Raw genomic sequence first — 19004 nt, forward strand, 5'->3', positions numbered from 1 at the left:
ACAGACCTCGTTTTATAGGACATGAAATCTAGCAGATAGTAGAACCAAAATTTAGTCCCAAATCTGACTCCAAAATCCAGTTGTATAGCTCTTCAAGGATATCCTGATAATGATCTCATTTGCAATGAATACTCTCTGCTATCTCTATTATAAGCTATAATACTTCTTACTATTTGGGTCTACAATAGGCAGGTTATAAATATTTAATAAGTTTATTATGCATCTTATAAACTCATTATGTTACATTGATTTTATATAAGGGTGCTCCTTATATAAATAATTTTCTTACATTGATATTTACAAAATAATTCATATCTTAATTGATTCCATTATATAACAAAGCTTTTACATTAACCAAAACTATTAGGCATAAGTGGATTTTGTAAATTATTATTATTTTTATTTTTATTCCAAGACTACTATTTCTTGGATTTTTAACCCAGGACTAGCATTTCCAAGGACATAATTTTTTAACTAACTAGAAAACAATTTGATACCATTAACTCAGATTTTCTACCATCAATAATACTTTTACCTTATAGTGTTTAAAATGTTCCTTTTTTGAAGTAAGGGACCACAAGTTGAAGAGATGAAATTAAGGAAGGACTGAACTCTTCCATCCCTCCCAGACCGTGCATTTCCATATTAAATTTGTTCAGATTTGGAGAAAGTAGTTATCAGACCAGTTTTACACCTGTCATAGGCACTTACTTTAATGGACATTTACTTTTATCCCCACCAATTATTTGTTAGGTCATGCTTTAGTATTAAAAGCAGTTTTCAGGATTAGTCAATATAGCCCAAAAGAGCCACTGAAGTGAAAAGAAAACAGTTCCCACCCCCATCTGTGCTTTTCTTTGTAACCTGCATTTGTTCTTGCCCTTCCTCCTTTCTTTATAGTACCATTGAAAGGCGGTATGTAGCCTATTGTTAGCTCCATTCTACTTATCAATTAAATCCTTAAAACCTCTTGGCTCATTATCTAAAGAGTCAGTTCCAGAATATTAGGTTTACTGTGACCATGTAATTTACTAGATTTGTACCTTTCACTAAGCAACGTTGGAAGTTACTATACATTTGTCAGCAAAATTGTGAGAACAGCAATAATTCTTTTAAAGCAAATGCTGGTAGATCATTTCATAAAAGAATATGACGACAAGAGCACTGGATCTTAAGCAAACAGTTGCTTGCTATGGGCAGTTTATACCATAAACAATCTAACTTGAGAGATCAAGTATCCAGCCAACTCCATTAGTATGGTGACCTGATTTGAAGCTTTGCTGGACTTTAATGAATGTTTTTAAACCACATTTGCACAGACAGTTCTGCCCTACTATGAGCAGGAATAATTGTCAATAAGCAGAGAACAAATAGATATCAAATATTTCTAAAGCTTCAGGTGTGATCATCAGCTTTCCCTCACTACACTTTAGGAAGAGGGTAAATCTCACCAATGATACCAAGAAAAGTCTTCAGATTGCCTGACAAGATTTCACCTGGAATTCCAGGCACAGATTTGTTTTACTGAGGAAACTAATCTCAGAAGCTAGTGGCAAAGCAAGATGTCCAAGGCCCAAGAGGTAAAGCGGCAAGAATTGTTTTTTTCTTTCGTTAATGCAAACTGCACACAGTTCTGCAGTCTCCCTCCTGAGTGGCGTTTATACCTCTGGAGAGAAAGTGTAGGCAACTGTCAGGGGCTCAACTCTGCCCTCATCTTGTCCTTTATTGCTTTTCCCACCTCTTCAGGGTTGTCAGAGCCACTCAAGCAACTAGAAGGACATTTGAGGTCACGTAATGCTGGGTAGACCTCTGGAAGTCTCTGATAAAAACTGTTCTTCTTTATTGAATGTGAAGAATCAATTTTTCTCTTATTTCTGGGAATGGCTAATAGGACCCAGCGTTCTGGGTTTCTTAGAGCACATTGCTAGGGATCATCAGTATTTTTCTGCCTAAGTTTGGTCTTGTGCCATTTCATAGAGATGCAGAGTGATTATCATAGCACAGTTTCCAATCATCAACTTTCTTACCTGTCAAAACCCATGCTTCCTATTAAATGCTAACACCTGAGAGGAGATACAACTTACGGTTTAATACATTAGTTCAGTGGTTCTCAGAGTGTATTCCCCTACCCTCACCCCAAACAGCAGCATCAGCATCAGCTAAGAATTTGTCAGAAACGCAAATTCTCAGGTCTCACTCTAGAATTATTGAAACAAACTCAGGGTGGGTGGGGTCCAGGGATCTATGTTTAACAAGCCTTCCAAGAAGTTCTAAAGCAACCAAAATTTCAAGAATCACTGCTTTAGTCAGTAGTCCTTTTAGTACTAGATTCCTAAGGTAAGGTGTATGAGGTATATGGAAACAAAGCTTGATGAAGGAGAAAATGATTTCATTTATCCATTATCTATAGGGTGTTAGATACCATGGGCATAAAGGTGAGATGTAATGTCAATCTCTACAAGAAGCATATTGTCTCAGACAAATTAACCAATAAGCAGTAAAACATAAGGGTTAGAACATAAGTATAAGTGATGTTCTGTAATGACATAGAAGAGAGCAATTCTACCTGCGAAGGTTAGAGAAGGCTTTAAAAAGTGTAATAATATAATGATTGAGGCTACATTATATACCTTGCACTGTTAAAACACTATGTATTTTCTTATTTAAGCTCCCCCAAGTTTTTTCTGTCTCCCTGTTTTGCACAAAAAGGAACAGGAGCTCAAAGAGGGTAAATGCAAATGTGGAACTTCTGTGCCCTTACCACAGATGGTGACTTGAACTAGGTCCCAAGGACTGCACTGTGGCTGTGGCCCAGAAGCAACGATCAACATACAGTGTTTGGGGCATGGTTCTGGGCACCGTAAGGTTGGAACTCTTACATTGATGAGGAAAAATGGAAGCCAGAAACAGAGGTTCCCCCCCACCCCCACTCAAGAGGCAATGAGAAGCCCTTGAAGAAGTTATGCACGGGTGAACACTGGTATATAGAAAGTGAAATCTGAAAGCAGGTGACATGTGTCTCCATTCTGTGTTGCCTCTACTTCTCAAGCTGTTGACCCCTCTGTCTAAACTCTGCATCCTTGCCCTTCGAGGCATGGGTCTTATTTCTTCTGATAACACTGCAACCTGAATCCAGGGCCTTTCCTAAATCCCAAAGAGCCCCTCAGGTCTATCACTATTTTCAAAAAGGTTTGCAAGGTGTAATACCTTGAGATTAGTTGATTGGGAAGAAGATAGCAAAAGAATGGAGACAGGACAGGAACACATGATTGCTACCATGAACTGAACATAGTGTCGAAAGTAGTCTTATCCTTGGATTTTGCTGACTTCATCTTCCAATAAGTAGTCTTTTCATGCAGCAAAGTATTTTACCTCTTTATATCTTACATGACAGAAATTACAAGCTTGATAACATCTGGACAGCTAAAGACTAGAAAAATCATTTCAAATTAGACCATATGCTTTTTAAGGTATGTGTTCAGATAAAAATTCTGAAGGCTTTTATACTCTTTTCACTCCCTGGCCTATTTAATATCACCCTCTCTTTTATAATAATCACAAGGTAGGGCAGTAGCCCTGCCAGACACAGGCTCTGGGGACAGAAGCACAGCAGCTGAATGCTGATTTCATTATTTATTAGCAATATCTTCTTGAGTAAATTACTCAACCTTTTCATTCTGCTGTTTCATCATCACTTGTTAAAGTGGCTAACAGCAGTACATAGGGTTGCTTTGTGTATTAATTTTTTTAAATTTGTATTAAAAATTATCATTATAAAAGTTAATTTTTGTTAGTATTGTTAGCTAGCAAGCAACAACACTTAATTTATGATTCAATTTAAGTCACTTTAAAATTCAATTTTTAAGGTACTGATCAATATAAATTCAATGATTTTTAATGAAATAACTTGGCAATGTATCATTACAAAAGTCCTATATTAAGATTTTTTAGTTTCCTTTTGCAACTTAAAAAATTTTGTATGAATAAAGGATTTCTCTGCTTTTTTTTTTTTTTTTTTTTTGCGGTATGCGGGCCTCTCACTGTTGTGGCCTCCCCCGTTGCGGAGCATAGGCTCCGGACGCGCAGGCTCCGGACGCGCAGGCTCAGCGGCCATGGCTCATGGGCCCAGCTGCTCCGCGGCATATGGGATCCTCCCAGACCGGGGCACGAACCCGTATCCCCTGCATCGGCAGGCGGACTCTCAACCACTTGCGCCACCAGGGAGGCCCTCTCTGCTTTTTAAATGTATGACCACTCACTTCATATGCAGTCTATTTGTACAATAAATACAGACACTATTTCAATTGAAAAGCAAGGAAAATAATATGAAAAGAATCACTACACCCAGAAGCACAAGCACAGGCTTATCATCATTGCATGACTAGTGAGTACCCATTATGTACCAAGAACATTTCCCCAGATGACCTGGAAACCATGTTTTCATGACATATCTATTTGAACATGGAAGGAGGTTGGGAGCTCAGAATGGTGGCATAAAATGGAACTAGTGTTATAAAACTTACCTTATCTCCTTCTTCTACCTCGCACAGTTTCTCCTCAGTTGCAGGATTAAAGACCGGAAATTTCTTGCCACTCACTGAACTATGCCATTCATTGTTTATGAAGATCTGTAGAGAAGGAGAAAAGGTAAATAAAAAGGTATTTAAGGGCTTCCCTGGTGGCACAGTGGTTGAGAGTCTGCCTGCTGATGCAGGGGACACGGGTTCGTGCCCCGGTCTGGGAGGATCCCACATGCCGCGGAGCGGCTGGGTCTGTGAGCCATGGCCGCTGAGCCTGTGCGTCCGGAGCCTGTGCTCCGCAACGGGAGAGGCCACAGCAGTGAGAGGCCTGCATACCGCAAAAAACACACACACACACAAAAAAACAACAAGAACAAAAAAAGGTATTTAAGGGCAGAGTCAAGATGGCGGTGTGGGAAGACACAGAGTTGGCATCTCCCCACAACTAGGGTGACTCCCAGCGCTGGTGGGGGACTCTGACGCCCAAGGAGACAGGAGGAACCCCAGAGTGAACCGGTAGGATGTAGGGGGACTGAGTGGGGAGGGGAAGTGGAGGCCAGACAGGATTGTTGCCCCTTAGGCCGGGGACATCAGGAGAGGCAGGTGGGAGGGACTCTCTGGGAAGAGCGGGAGAGGAGCGGAGGGAGATTGCCTGGCCCACTCAGGCACAGGGAGCCTGCTGAGCTCCTAGGTTGATCCCCTGCCCTCCAAAGCCCCCTCCAGGCCATGTGTGTCCTTGGGGGCACAGGAGGGAGGTTTGGGGAGATCAGGAGAGGCAGGCAGGAGGGGGCCTCCCAGACCCCAGACCAGAGGAGCAGTAGAGGAGAGGAGGGCATTTGCCCCACTCACTCGAGCCCAGGAAGCCTGCTGGGCTCCCAGGTGAGGTCCCCTGCCCTCTGAGACCAGGGATGGAGGCACGCCTGTGCCCCTTCTATTCCTTGAGCCTAAGCCCCACCCTCCCATGCCCCCAGGGCCTTTTCCAGCCCTGTGGGTCCTGAGCATTGGCCCCACCCACCATCCAAACCTCACCCTTGCTTAGGCCCCACCCTCCACAGCCAAGGCCTCCCCCCCCTTTTTTTCCTTTTCCCTCCTCCTCTTTTTTACTATTGTGGCACTGATGTACCTTCCAGTTGTTGATTCATCTATATTTTTATTTTTACATTCTTTCTAACATATCTGTTAGTTTCCTAGTCTAATTTTATTTTTTTACTTTGTTATTTTTTTATTTTTTTATTTTTTTTTGCCACCCCACGTGGCTTGAGGGATCTTGGTTCACGGATCCTGGGGTCAGGTGGAAGCTCCTGCAGTGGGAGCTCCAAGTCCAAACCACTGGACTAACAGAGAACCTCAGACCCCAGGAAATATATTCATCAGAGTGAAGTCTCACAGAGGTCCTCATCTCAGCACCAAGACCCAGCTCTACTCAGTAGCCTACAAACTCCAGTGTTGGAAGCCTCAGGCCAAACAACCAGTAAAATAGGAACACAATCCCACTCATAAAAAAAAAAAAAAAAAAAAGATGAGATGGCAAAATAATGTCACAGATGAAGGAGCAAGGTGAAAACCTACAAGACAAATAAATAAAGAGGAAAGAGGCAACCTACCTGAAAAAGAATTCAGAGTAATGATAGTAAAGGTGATTCAGAATCTCGGAAATAGAATGGAAGCATGGATTGAGAAAATAAAAGAAATGTTTAACAAAGATCTAGAAGAATCAAAGAACAAACAAACAGAGATGAACAACACAATATCTGAAATGAAAAATACACTAGAAGGAATCAATAACAGAATAAGTGAGGCAGAAGAATGAATAAGCGAGCAGAAAGACAAAATGGTGGAAATAACTGCCAAGGAGCAGAATAAAGAAAAAAGAATGAAAAGAATTGAAGACAATCTCAGAGACCTCTGGGACAACATTAAATGCACCAACATTTGAATTATAGGGGTCCCAGAAGAAGAAGAGAAAAAGAAAGGGTCTGAGAAAATATTTGAAGAGATTATAGTGGAAAAATTCCCTAACATGGGAAAGGAAATAGTCACCCAAGTCCAGGAAGCATGGAGAGTCCCATACAGGATAAACCCTAGGAAAAACACACCAAGACACATATTAATCAAACTAACAAAAATTAAATTCAAAGAAAAAATATTAAAAGCAGCAAGGGAAAACCAAAAAATAACATACAAGGGAATCCCCATGAGGTTATCAGCTGATTTTTTCAGTGGAACTCTGCAGGCCAGAAGGGAGTGGCAGGATATACTTAAAGTGATGAAAGTGAAAAACCTACAACCAAGATTACCCAGCAAGGATGTCATTCAGATTCGATGGAGAAGTTAAAAGCTTTTCAGACAAGCAAAAGCTAAGAGAATTCAGCAACACCAAACCAGCTTTACAACAAATGCTAAAGAAACTTCTCTAAGCAGTAAACACAAGAGAAGAACAAGACCCACAAAAACCCAAAACAAGTAAGAAAATGGTAATAGGAACATACATATCAGTAATAACCTTGAATGTAAATGGATTAAATGCTCCAACCAAAAGACACAGGCTCACTGAATGGATACAAAAACAAGACCCATCTATATGCTGTCTACAAGAGACCCACTTCAGACCTAGGGACACACACAGACTGAAAGTGAGGGGATGGAAAAAGATATTCAATGCAAATGGAAATCAAAAGAAAGCTGGAGTAGCAATACTCATATCAGATAAAATAGACTTTAAAATAAAGACTGTTAAAAGAGGTAAGGAGGGACACTACATAATGATCAAAGGATCAATCCAAGAAGAAGATATAACAATTATAAATGTTTATGCACCCAACGTAGGAGAAATTCAATACATAAAATGCTAACAACCATGAAAGGAGAAATCAACAGTAACACAATAATAGTAGGGGACTTTAACACCCCAATTACACCAGTGGACAGATCATCCAAACAGAAAATAAATAAGGAAACACAAGCTTTAAATGACACAAGACCAGATAGATCTGATATTTATAGAACATTCCACCCAAAAGTGACAGAATACTCTTTCTTCTCAAGTGCACACAAACATTCTCCAGGATACATCACATCTTGGGTCACAAATCAAGCCTCGGAAAATTTAAGAAAATTGAAATTGTATCAAACATCTATTCTGACCACAGTGCTATGAGATTGGAAATCAATTACAGGGAAAAAACCGTAAGAAACAAAAATACATGGAGGCTAAACAGTGTGCTACTAAATAATCAAGAGATCTCTGAAGAAATCAAAGAAGAAACAAAGAAATACATAGAAACAAATGACAACAAAAACAGGAAGACCCAAAACCTATGGGATGAAGCAAAGGCAGTTCTAAGAGGGAAGTTTACAGCAATTCAATCTCACCTCAAGAAACAAGAAAAATCTCAATCTAATGCTACATTTAAATCACTAGAGAAAGAAGAAAAAAGAGAACCCCAAGTCAGTAGAAGGAAAGAAATCATAAAGATCAGAGCAGAAATAAATGAAATAGAAACGAAGAAAACAGTAACAAAGATCAATAAAACTAAAAGCTGGTTCTTTGAGAAGATAAACAAAATTGATAAACCCTTAGCCAGACTCATCAAGAAGAAAAGGGAGAGGACGCAAATCACTAAAATTAGAAATGAAAAAGGAGAAATCACAACTGGCACTGCAGAAATACAAAGGCTTATAAGAGACTACTACCTACAATTATATGCCAATAAAATGGAGAACCACAAAGAAATGGACAAATTCTTGGAAAGGTACAATTTTCCAAGACAGAACCAGGAAGAATTAGAAAATATAAACAACCTATCACAAGTAATGAAATTGAGACCATAATTTAAAATCTTACAACAAACAAAAGTCTAGGACCAGATGGCTTCACAGGCGAATTCTGTCAAACACTTAGAGAAAAGCTAACACCGATCCTTCTCAAACTCTTCCAAACAAATTGCAGAGGGAGAAACACTCCCAAATGCATTCTACAAAGCCACCATCACCCTGATACCAAAACCAGACAAAGATGTCACAAAGAAAGAAAACTGCAGGCCAATATCACTGATGAACATAGATGCAAAAATCCTCAACAAAATACTAGCAAACAGAATCCAAAAACACAGTAAAAGGATCATACACCATGATCAAGTGGGGTTTATCCCAGGGATGCACGGATTTGTCAATGTATGCAAATCAGTGTGATACACCATAATAACAAACTGCAGAATAAAAATCATATGATCATCTCAATAGATGCAGAAAAAGCTTTTGACAGAATTCAACACCCATTTATGATAAAAACTCTCCAGATAGTGGGCATAGAGGAAAACTACCTCAACATAATAAAGGCCATATATGACAAACCCACAGCAAGCATCATACTCAATGGTGAAAAACTAAAAGCATTTCCACTAAGATCAGGAATAAGACAGGTATGTCCACTCTTACCACTCTTATTCAACAAGGTTTTGGAAGTCCTAGCCATGGCAATCAGCGAAGAAAAAGAAATAAAAGGAATACAAATTGGAAAAGAAGAAGTAAAGTTTTCACTGTTTGCAGGAGACATGATACTATACATAGAAAATCCTAAAGACACCACCAGAAAACTACTAGAACTAATGAATGAATTTGGTAAGGTTGTAGGATACAAAATTAATGCACAGAAATCTCTGGCTTTCCTATATACCAGCAACAAAAACTCAGAAATAGAAATTAAGTAAACATTCCCATTTACCATTGCAACAAAAAGAATAAAATACCTAGGAATAAACCTACCTAAGGAGGCAAAAGACTTGTACTCAGAAAACTATAAAGCACTGATGAAAGAAATCAAAGATGACATAAACAGATGGAGAAATATACCATGTTCTTGGATTGGAAGAATCAACACTGTGAAAATGTGTATACTACCCAAAGCAATCTACAGATTCAATGCAATCCCTATCAAACTACCAGTGGCATCCTCCACAGAATTCAAACAAAAAATCTTACAATTCGTATGGAAACACAAAAGACCCCGAATAGCCAAAGCAATCTTGAGAAAGAAAAACAGAGTTGGAGGAATCAGCCTCCCTGACTTCAAATTATACCACAAAGCTACAGTAATCAGGACAATATGGTACTGGCACAAAAACAGAAATATAGGTCAATAGTACAGAATGGAATGCCCAGAGATAAACCCACGCACATACAGGCACCTAATTTACAACAAAGGAGGCAAGAACATACAGTGGAGAAAAGACAGCCTCTTCAATAAGTGGTGCTGGGAAAACTGGACAGCTACATGTAAAAGAATGAAATTAGAACACTCCCTAACACCATACACAAAAATAAACTCCAAATGGATTAAAGACTCAAATGTAAAACAGACACTATAAAACTTTTAGAGGAAAACATAGGGAAAACCCTCTTTGACATAAACCACAGCAAGATCTTTTTTGACCCACCTCCTAGAGTGACAGAAAACAAACAAACAAACAAACAAAAAAAACAAATGGGACTTAAAAGCCTTTGCACAGCAAAGGAAACCATAAACAAGATGAAAAGACAACCCTCAGAATGGGAGAAAATATTTGCAAATGAATCAACAGACAAAGGATTAATCTCCAAAATACACAAACAGCTCATGGAGCTCAATATCAAAAAGACAAACAACCCAATCCAAAAATGGGTGGAAGACCTAAACAGACATTTGACCAAGGAAGATACAGATGGCCAAGAGGCACATGAAAAAATGCTCAACATCACTAATCATTAGAGAAATGCAAATCAAAACTACAATGAGGTATCACCTCATGCCAGTCAGAATGGCCATTATCAAAAAACCTAGGAACAATAAATACTGGAAAGGGTGTGGTGAAAAGGGAACCCTCCTACACTGTTGGTGGGAATGTAAATTGATACAGCCACTATGGAGAACAGTATGGAGGTTCCTTAAAAAACTAAAAATAGAACTACCATATGACCCAGCACCCCACCACTGGGCATATACCCTGAGAAAACCATAATTCAAAAAGAGACATGCACCACAATGTTCACTGCAGCACTCTTTACAATAGCCATGACATGGAACCAACCTAAATGTCCATCAACAGATGAATGGATAAAGAAGATGTGGCACATATATACAATGGAATATTACTTAGCCATAACAAGAAACAAAATTGAGTTATTTGTAGTGAGGTGGATGGACCTAGAGTCTCTCATGCAGAGTGAAATAAGTCAAAGAAAAAAACAAATACCATGTGCTAACACATATACATGGAATCTAAAAAAAAAAAAAAATGGTACTGATGAACTTAGTTGCAGGGCAGGAATAAAGAGGTAGACATAGAGAATGGACTTGAAGACATGGGGTGGGAGGGTGAAGCGGCAGTGAAGTGAGAGTAGCATTGACATATATACTCTACCGAATGTAAAATAGTTGGCTGGTGGGAAGCAGCAGCATAGCACAGGGAGATCACCTCGGTGCTTTGCGATGACCTAAAGGGGTGGCATAGGGAGGATGAGAGGGAAGCTCAAGGGGGAGGGGATATGGGGACATGTGAATGCATATGGCTGGTTCGCTTTTTTGTGCAATAGAAACTAACATGGTATTATGAAGCAATTATACTCCAATAAAGATCTATTTTTTAAAAAGGCATTTAAATATGCAGCAAATTTCGGAAACTCTTTATAAACTTAAACTAAAGCATTACAGAATGCATAGGTGAAGCCAATATTACAACCTCACCTACCTGCCCCCTCCAAGAATATTTTAGCTGTTTAAGACATTTTACACACACATTCACAGATACACACACACGCATGCACACATACACACACTAAGATAAGGTAATACTTTAACATTTCACTAAGATATGAGGTCACTTAAAGAATAGAAAATACAGACTGGAGAAGACAATCTAGAAAAAGATGCTGTTATCTGAAATAGCCATAAATTTGAGGTAAGAGCGAAGGCTTGAGTGGGCTTGATCTTTATGAATCACTGTCTATTTTCTACTTCAGATTCTGAACATGCTCATTTTGGGCTACTGGTGATTTGGTATCATAAGTGACTATTTTCTGATCCTTTATTTTACTGTCTTGAAAGTAGCCTGAGGGAGGATTTTAAAAGAAGATTTCTTAGAAAAAAATTGGCTAGTGACATTTTTTCATCGACTTTTTAAAGGCATAAGGGTTTCATTCTCCTTTTTAAAAGATTATCTAATAAATTATTTGTCCTCATTTGAAATCAGGTACTAGATTTCTTAGTGCTATCTGTGAGAAAGAGACCTGCATCTAAAGAAACAGAAGGGTCTAGAAAATAATGGAATTTTGTTTTTTGTACACAATAAAAAAATAAGAATATTAAGAAGTGTTAGTATGTCATCATTTAAAGAGTCTGAGTTTCAACTTTTGCAGCCGTGAATTTGAATTTCATTATGGAAATTAATAGAGCTTTGATATTCATCTTTTCATAGAATAAAAACATTTGATGAGGCCAAATTAAGAAATACTACTTATGTGATGAATAAAGTTATGTTTGTCTGTTTTTCTGGTTTATCCTCATAATAAAAAATTCCCAGCCAAAGTGTCCAAGGTGTGCAACAATCCCAGTCCTCAAGTGACCTTAACCTCAGTAAAGAACCCTTAAATAAATAACTTAAAATTGAATCAAAGAACCTAGAATCCAGTAGCTATGTATGGGTAAGATCTATAATATTCTGCACATGAGTACACTCTGATATTTTGATTTGCTAAAAAACAAGGGGAAAGATAAGTCTCCTTCTTTGCCTGTTCCTGCCAATATAACCTATGTATTTGGAGGCGTTCAAAAGAATTGTGGTGCTACCCTGGAACTGACAGGAAAAAGATGTGGGCGTGAATAAATAAAGGGGGAGGGGTGCAAAGCAGTTCAGATAAAGAGACTAGATGTCCAAAGACACATATATGGAGGTTTGAGAAAGATAGAGGTATCAAGAAAATCCTTGTTTCTCTGATAGGGTAATGGAATACAGGCGAAGAGCATAAAACTCCTATTAGCCTCCAAAAAAAAAAAAAAATTGGCATCTTAGTTCAACTTGAAGAAAGATAAATTCAGATTAAAACTACTGACTTGCTCAACGTCTCTTGGAGTGAATCAGCATTCTAGCTATCAAAAACACATTTTATGGAATCCTGTAATTAAAGAGTATTCTCTTTCATGCGTCTTTAGCCTTTACCTCTTATTTTTCCCCGCATGGGCTCGCTGGGAAGCACCTCAATCTAAGCGTTCCAAGTTCAGCTCACTGTCATCTCTAGCTTTATGCTGCTCTCACCTCAAACTAAGGTTCTAAAACTTGCTCTTGCATTCTCTCTCTCTCTTACATGCACACACACTTTCCCTCTTCTGTTAATGGCACACAAAATCCCTACTCATCCTTTTGTATCACTATGTTTTATACTATCATAAAAAAAGCTTTCCCCTGTTCTCCCTGCCCCCACCTCTGCCTAATTGAAATTTAATTTTTACCCTGTTAACATAACCTTCCTAAGCCAGGCCAGTTCAAATTTTGTCCCCTCCTCAGAACACTTAGGTGGTTCTCCATTCTCAAACTACTGAGCATGGCATTTGAGGTGTCTTATGGTTTGGCCCCATTGTCCTTTTCTAACCTTTTATCCCACTCTTTCCTCAATTTACCCTTTATTTCAGCCTCATTCTACTGTCTCAAATACCATGCATTTTTTTCTCCTCCATACCTTGATTCATGCTGTTCCTCAGACTGGAGTTTCACTATTTTTCTTCTCCTCATACTTCAAACTCTTTTAAAATGTCATTTCCTCATGAAGATTTCACTGGTCTGTCCGATTGGATTTAACCTCTTTTTTTCTCTTTCCTAACATAGCATTTTAATATCCTACTATTAAATTACTTATTATGTTCTGTTTTGAATTAAAACTAGCTGTCTACATAGCAGCTCATCAAATTATAAACAGAAAACTAAAGACATCATGGTACTTGCTCTAGATTCTCGAGCCAGCCTTGCAAAACTTGATTCAGATTCACTCACAGATGTCTAATTCTGCCTCTTCTCTGCCCTAAAGATAGTATCCCCTCCTCCAACTTTATACCTCTAAACTAAGGGAGCACAAAGTCTCACCCTGTCAGAGATATGCCCAGAATTCCACCCTTCCACAGTATAGTTTCACCAAAACTCTCATAAAAAAGAAGAGACAGAATATATTATATTTTGATAGGCCTGTGGTGAAGCTTTCCAGCTCCCACCTAAGTCCTCTCACCCTGATAATTTGTGGTTTCAACTTCTCAATAATACGCTCTCAACATATTATAACTTATTTTAATCCCTTCATACAATCTCTTTTGGTGAAAGAACCATTACAATATGTATGTACCACCTATTTTTATTATCAGGCTCTTGCATTTAAACTGTACATAAAACTCCCCTTTCAGATTAAAGCCAGTGAATATTTTGTAAATGAGCATTAAAGTAAGAACACAAATTTATCTGTCAGCCTCCAGGCAACTGAAGAGATCAGTTGTAGATGATCCCAAATTACCAGCAACTACTCTGCATTCAGTTTTAACATTTAATAAAGGAAAACACAGTGAACTTAATTTTTGTTTGAACTTGTGCTTATACTCACATAATCCCAAATGGTCACTTTTCTTTTATCAGAAAAGTGTTTGTCAAATAATGTGTAGATAGCTGAGAAATACTCTGTAAGGTCATATGGAAACATGGAAGATGAGTGAGCTATGGCCCCTGCTTCCAAGTGGTTTATGATCTAAGAGGAGAGTATATTTATATCAAGATCAGCCAGTAAAGAATGAAAGATTGTAGAGTACAATGACCCAAGCAGTGCTTTGGTCAGTAAATTGCAGAGTGAAACTCATGGAAGAGAGGACCATGGGCTGGAAGAATGCAATTTGGAAGATAGGATTGGTAGAAAAAAAGGAAAACAGGGAGCAGAAGGAGGGAACCCTCTTGGGGTGTTTGGAACACAGTAGAGAGATCAGCCCCAAGCAGAGAGTTCCAGTGCAAACAAGTCTTAGATAAGTTCCAGCAGTGAAAATGAAGCCAGTTTATGGTGGATCTTGATACCTGAGTGACTCTATTCTGGATGTCATAAAGGAGTGACAGGATCACATGGATGTTTTAGGAATATTGATTTTAATGTACCCAAAATGGATTTGAGGAGCACAAACAGTCCAGGGGATATGCCTGGAGACCATTCTAACATTCCAGGCATGACGTCTTAAGGCTTTAGAGGAGAATGACATAGCAGTATAGTCTGCAAATTATGAATGATACACATTCTCCCCCAAACAGCGGCCTTGCAGCGTAAAAACAAAACTCAGCACAGATAATGAGATGAGAGGCAAGCATTGTACCATCTTTTTCTTCCCCTGAGCTGTGGAGAAGTTATTGATAGGGACTGTCTTAATCATCTTTTTTTCTGTTTTAATTTTATTGGGTTTATATTTGCCTTCCAGCTAACTGTGTGACTGAATGTTTTTGAATAACCATCCTTCCTGTAGTTATATAAAATGGTTATATGGAGATGTGTAGGTTAATGAATGTTTATTATAATGATTATGAAACCTGTTTGAGGCCTGTTGAAATGATCTATCATGGTTACAACCTCATATTCCATTTGCTATTTGCCTTTAGCAAGTTTAGGGGGGAAAGGATCGTGCTATAAAAGTAAAAAAAATTATTGGATCCTATTTAACCATTATGTTAACTATATTCTAATTATGAATTTTGGACTCAGGATACTTTTGAATAATATATATGTGCAGTAGACTCAAAGTTCACAATATTGATGGGAAATTATAGATGGCTATTCATACTCTTAAACTTCAAGTGCTTCTTATTTGGGGAAACAATCAATGGAAATGTTGAAGCAACTTAAAAATTGATTTTTACTCTTTAAATTTTAGATATGTCAGATTGTAAGAGATGCATTACATGACCTTTGATAAAAAAAAAAGTGGCTGTTTCCTGAATGTAGTTTAGTATCCAACAATAAATCATAATTTTGAAGGAAAAAAAGGCTTTCCTGAGGAAAAGTTATTATATCTTAGTGTGTTTAGTATAAAGCTACAATTCTAAATAAATAAGCACTTTCTTCAAAATATGTCTGGCTTAGATCAAGTTAGGTTTGACTAATAGGCAAATAAAACCTATTAGCCTTATCTGCTGATATGAGATTTTTGGAACGTGTTGGCACCCTCTAACAGTCCCTCGGGGAGCCCTAAATTCACATTATCTCTGTAGGACTACAACCTGGCCAGCGGCTCCAGATGCTGTAAGAGAAGCCAATGCTTTCTTGGTGGCAGAGAGATTTTAACAGATTTCACATTTTCAACGTAGAAAGAATTTCTTTTAAATCATGCCAAGAGTGAGGAAGTTTGATGAGATTCTCCATTTTATGTCACCTGTGTGAAATTCCAAACCTGAGAGCCTGGGTCTCGGGCATGTGAAGTGATGGGTACTGTTGTAAACGTATAGGAAGTGATGGATGCTGTAAATGTGTAAATTTTTCTCAACATTAGGAACCTAAAAAGCACCACAGACCCTGAGGGTGGGGAGTGGGGGCAGGGAGAAAGAACAAGATGGGGGTTCAATAATAAGAGAGAGAGACTGAACAAAAGTCAGGTGTTAAACATTTAAAAGAATCAAAGCTAGGTCTCTAGCAACTAGTTTTAACCCAAACCTGAGGCTGCAAAGCAAAATGTTGAGACTCAAAGTAAAAATGTCTAAAAGGAAATGAAGGAGGAAATAACAGATGGGAAGAAAATACTTAACTGCAGTCAAAAGAATGAAAACAAAATGAGGGGGTGACCAAAAGAAAAGTAGGAGAAATAAAATTTTCCTTTCATTTCTGTTTTATATTATAGTCTGAGTTCAGTAACATGAGTGTATATTCTTTCTTGTTCTTTGAAAAACCTTTCAGCCTTTTCAATTCAAGTAGGGGAAAAGAAAAGATGCTAAAGCATTTCTGTTTTGAGCCACAACTTCATATTGTCCCATAAATGACAAAAACACTCGTCGATAATTTCCATACATCATATATACCCTATATCAAAGAGGTAAGATGCAGAAGCACTAGAAAGTTCTGTATGTATTTAATATTTAACAATTATCAAGACCCAATAAGATAATTGCTCGCATATAAGCCTTCTTCCTTCTGAAGAAAGTGCCAAATGGAGAGCATAATTCAGTTGTTTGATATTTGCATTCCTTTGACTTCTGAAAAAGTATTGGGAGAGCAGTGGAAATAGTCAGTTAATGGGATCTGGGTGAGGGAGGTATCTGTTCAGGCAAAATTTTAAGAACTGTGCTGTTTGTGCAGACCCCCAGCCAAGAAATATACATTAATAATTCCAACATTACAATAAAGGCATCAGGTAGAGATAACATCAGAAATCAAATATTAGCAACACTCTATACCTTGCAAGCAATGCCAGTGTTTGTGGGAACTTTTGACAGACACACACACACACACACACACACACACATACATATGCACGTGTGTATACTCCAGATAAATCAGTGTGATGAAATCCAGTTTACACAAATATTTACTTTTCTGATTTGTAGATTAGCAGTGGCTCTTAATTAAATGTTTGATTATGAAGCAATTATTGCTCCTGTTCTTTTGAACATGGCTCTATGTTGCCACTTAAATCTGGTAAATGTGTAATGGGTTTGACCACAATTATAATAGCATTATGAAAACACAAACCACCACCACCACCACTCCCCCCAAACCATCTAATTGCTACTCTGAGACAGGTTTATGGCCATTTTATCAATGCCTGTATTCCCATGAGGGTTCTTTTTGGCTGATCTGGATTATATCATCCCATAGATTACCCATGCCATTTCAGAGGCACTAATCTAACTTTGGGTTGCTCTTCAAATGGGTTGTTTCCCATACTCTTCAAGAGAGTTTTTCTCACCCTGCCCCCTTGGTCTGAGAAGTAGTTAATGACAAATCCATTAGGTGAAGTCCAGTTTAAAGAAATCATGTGAACACCTGTAGTCCTGAGAGTCCTCATGAAATGGGAATAACACCCTCTTTTAGGGTGTACTGTTGGCTTTAGGATTTTGTTGATTAGGTTTTCTTGAAGCCAAGAAGGTGCCACAGAACAAAACAATTGGCCAAGACACTGTCTTCAGAGATAAGCTAAAATATTGCATTCTTAGAGAATGTTTATCTCCCAGGATCAAAATCAATAGTTGGTTTCATCACTGGTTTGTGGCCATGATATAGTTCTTGCTGGATTCAGGCACTGAAAGAGAAAGTAAGTGCTTCTGACCTGGCTGGGTGTGAGTGAGTTTCTGGGAGAAATAGGAAGTCAAGTCCCTAAGTAATTAGATGGTGAGCACTGTAGGTAAGTTATAAGGCTGACCCAAAACTTTTAGACAGTTGCTGCTGGTCAGTGGACCATGCTTTGAGTAGCATCAGCAAAACCTTTAAGTCTGTTAGAGATGCAGAATTCCATACCTCACCTCATACCTACAGCATCAAATCTGCATTTCAACATGGTCTCTAAGTGAGGCACTTACACAATCAAATTTGAGATATACTGCTCTAGAGTATCTTCTTTCTATTAGTCCACGTGTTTAGGGATCTAGTGTCCAAATCATCTCTCTTCTCTTATCATCCAAATTTCCATTCTCTCTATCGGATAAAGGAATGAATGATACAAATTAAATAACAGGTGCAAAAGCATTTGTTAGAGATGATCCAGTGAGATTCAAATACTATTTTTAGTATTTAGGAAAAATATGAAGTCATGTGGAAAAGAGTCAGATCTGAAATAAGATTCAGAATCCAGTTCATTCTGTGCTTGCCTCTTAAAAACTGTGTGACCTTGGGCAAGTCACTTAAGCTGAGCTCAGGTCCCTCAGCTCTAAAATGGGTCACAAGTAACATCTTCCCTAGTTCCTTTCCGGTGGTTAATTATGAACTTCAAATGAGACCAGCAGATGAAAGTAGTTTTGAACTTTGACAAGCCGTGCAAGTATTTGTTCCACTTACATTGGCAACTGAAAATTTGTAGAATTCTAGGAGTCATCTTGGGAAGGAGAGGGTTAAAGAGAGCCTGGACCAAGGAGCTAATAAGTGCTGGGCACTTTCCACAAATTACCTCACTTAATTCTCACAGCCACTTTCCAAGGTAGTCATTATTATTCCCAATTTACAGACAAGGGAACTGAAACTCAAGGAGATTAGAAGCTTGGCCAAGGTCATATCATTAAATAAGTAGAAGAGCTAGAAATTGAAGCCGGGTTTATCTTGTTAAGCCACTGCACCTTGCAGCCATCCAGCTATTTGTTCAACTGCTTCCAAGCCAAAAGCAAACAAAATATTGCTTCAGTCAGAGGGGACTTAAAAAGATTTCCCAAATGAAAGCAGTGCCACGGCACAATCGTCTTTGTCTTCAACATAAGTCCAGTCCTGTTTTAAGCACCCCTCAGTGGTTTCCCTCAAATGAAA

The 19004-nt window shown here is 38.4% G+C and overlaps 1 protein-coding gene across 1 annotated transcript in view; it reads right to left on the reverse strand.

Moving 5' to 3' along the window:
* ALDH1A1 (aldehyde dehydrogenase 1 family member A1) overlaps nt 1–19004 on the reverse strand; it is a 56892-nt gene that overhangs the window by 30975 nt on the left and 6913 nt on the right. The window contains exon 3 of the mRNA XM_060100493.1: nt 4524–4628. Coding sequence (XP_059956476.1) covers nt 4524–4628 — 105 coding nt within the window. The remainder of the gene's footprint in view (nt 1–4523; nt 4629–19004) is intronic.

This window comes from Mesoplodon densirostris, chromosome 6 (genome assembly GCF_025265405.1).
Source record: "Mesoplodon densirostris isolate mMesDen1 chromosome 6, mMesDen1 primary haplotype, whole genome shotgun sequence".
In the NCBI taxonomy this organism is placed as follows: domain Eukaryota; kingdom Metazoa; phylum Chordata; class Mammalia; order Artiodactyla; family Ziphiidae; genus Mesoplodon; species Mesoplodon densirostris.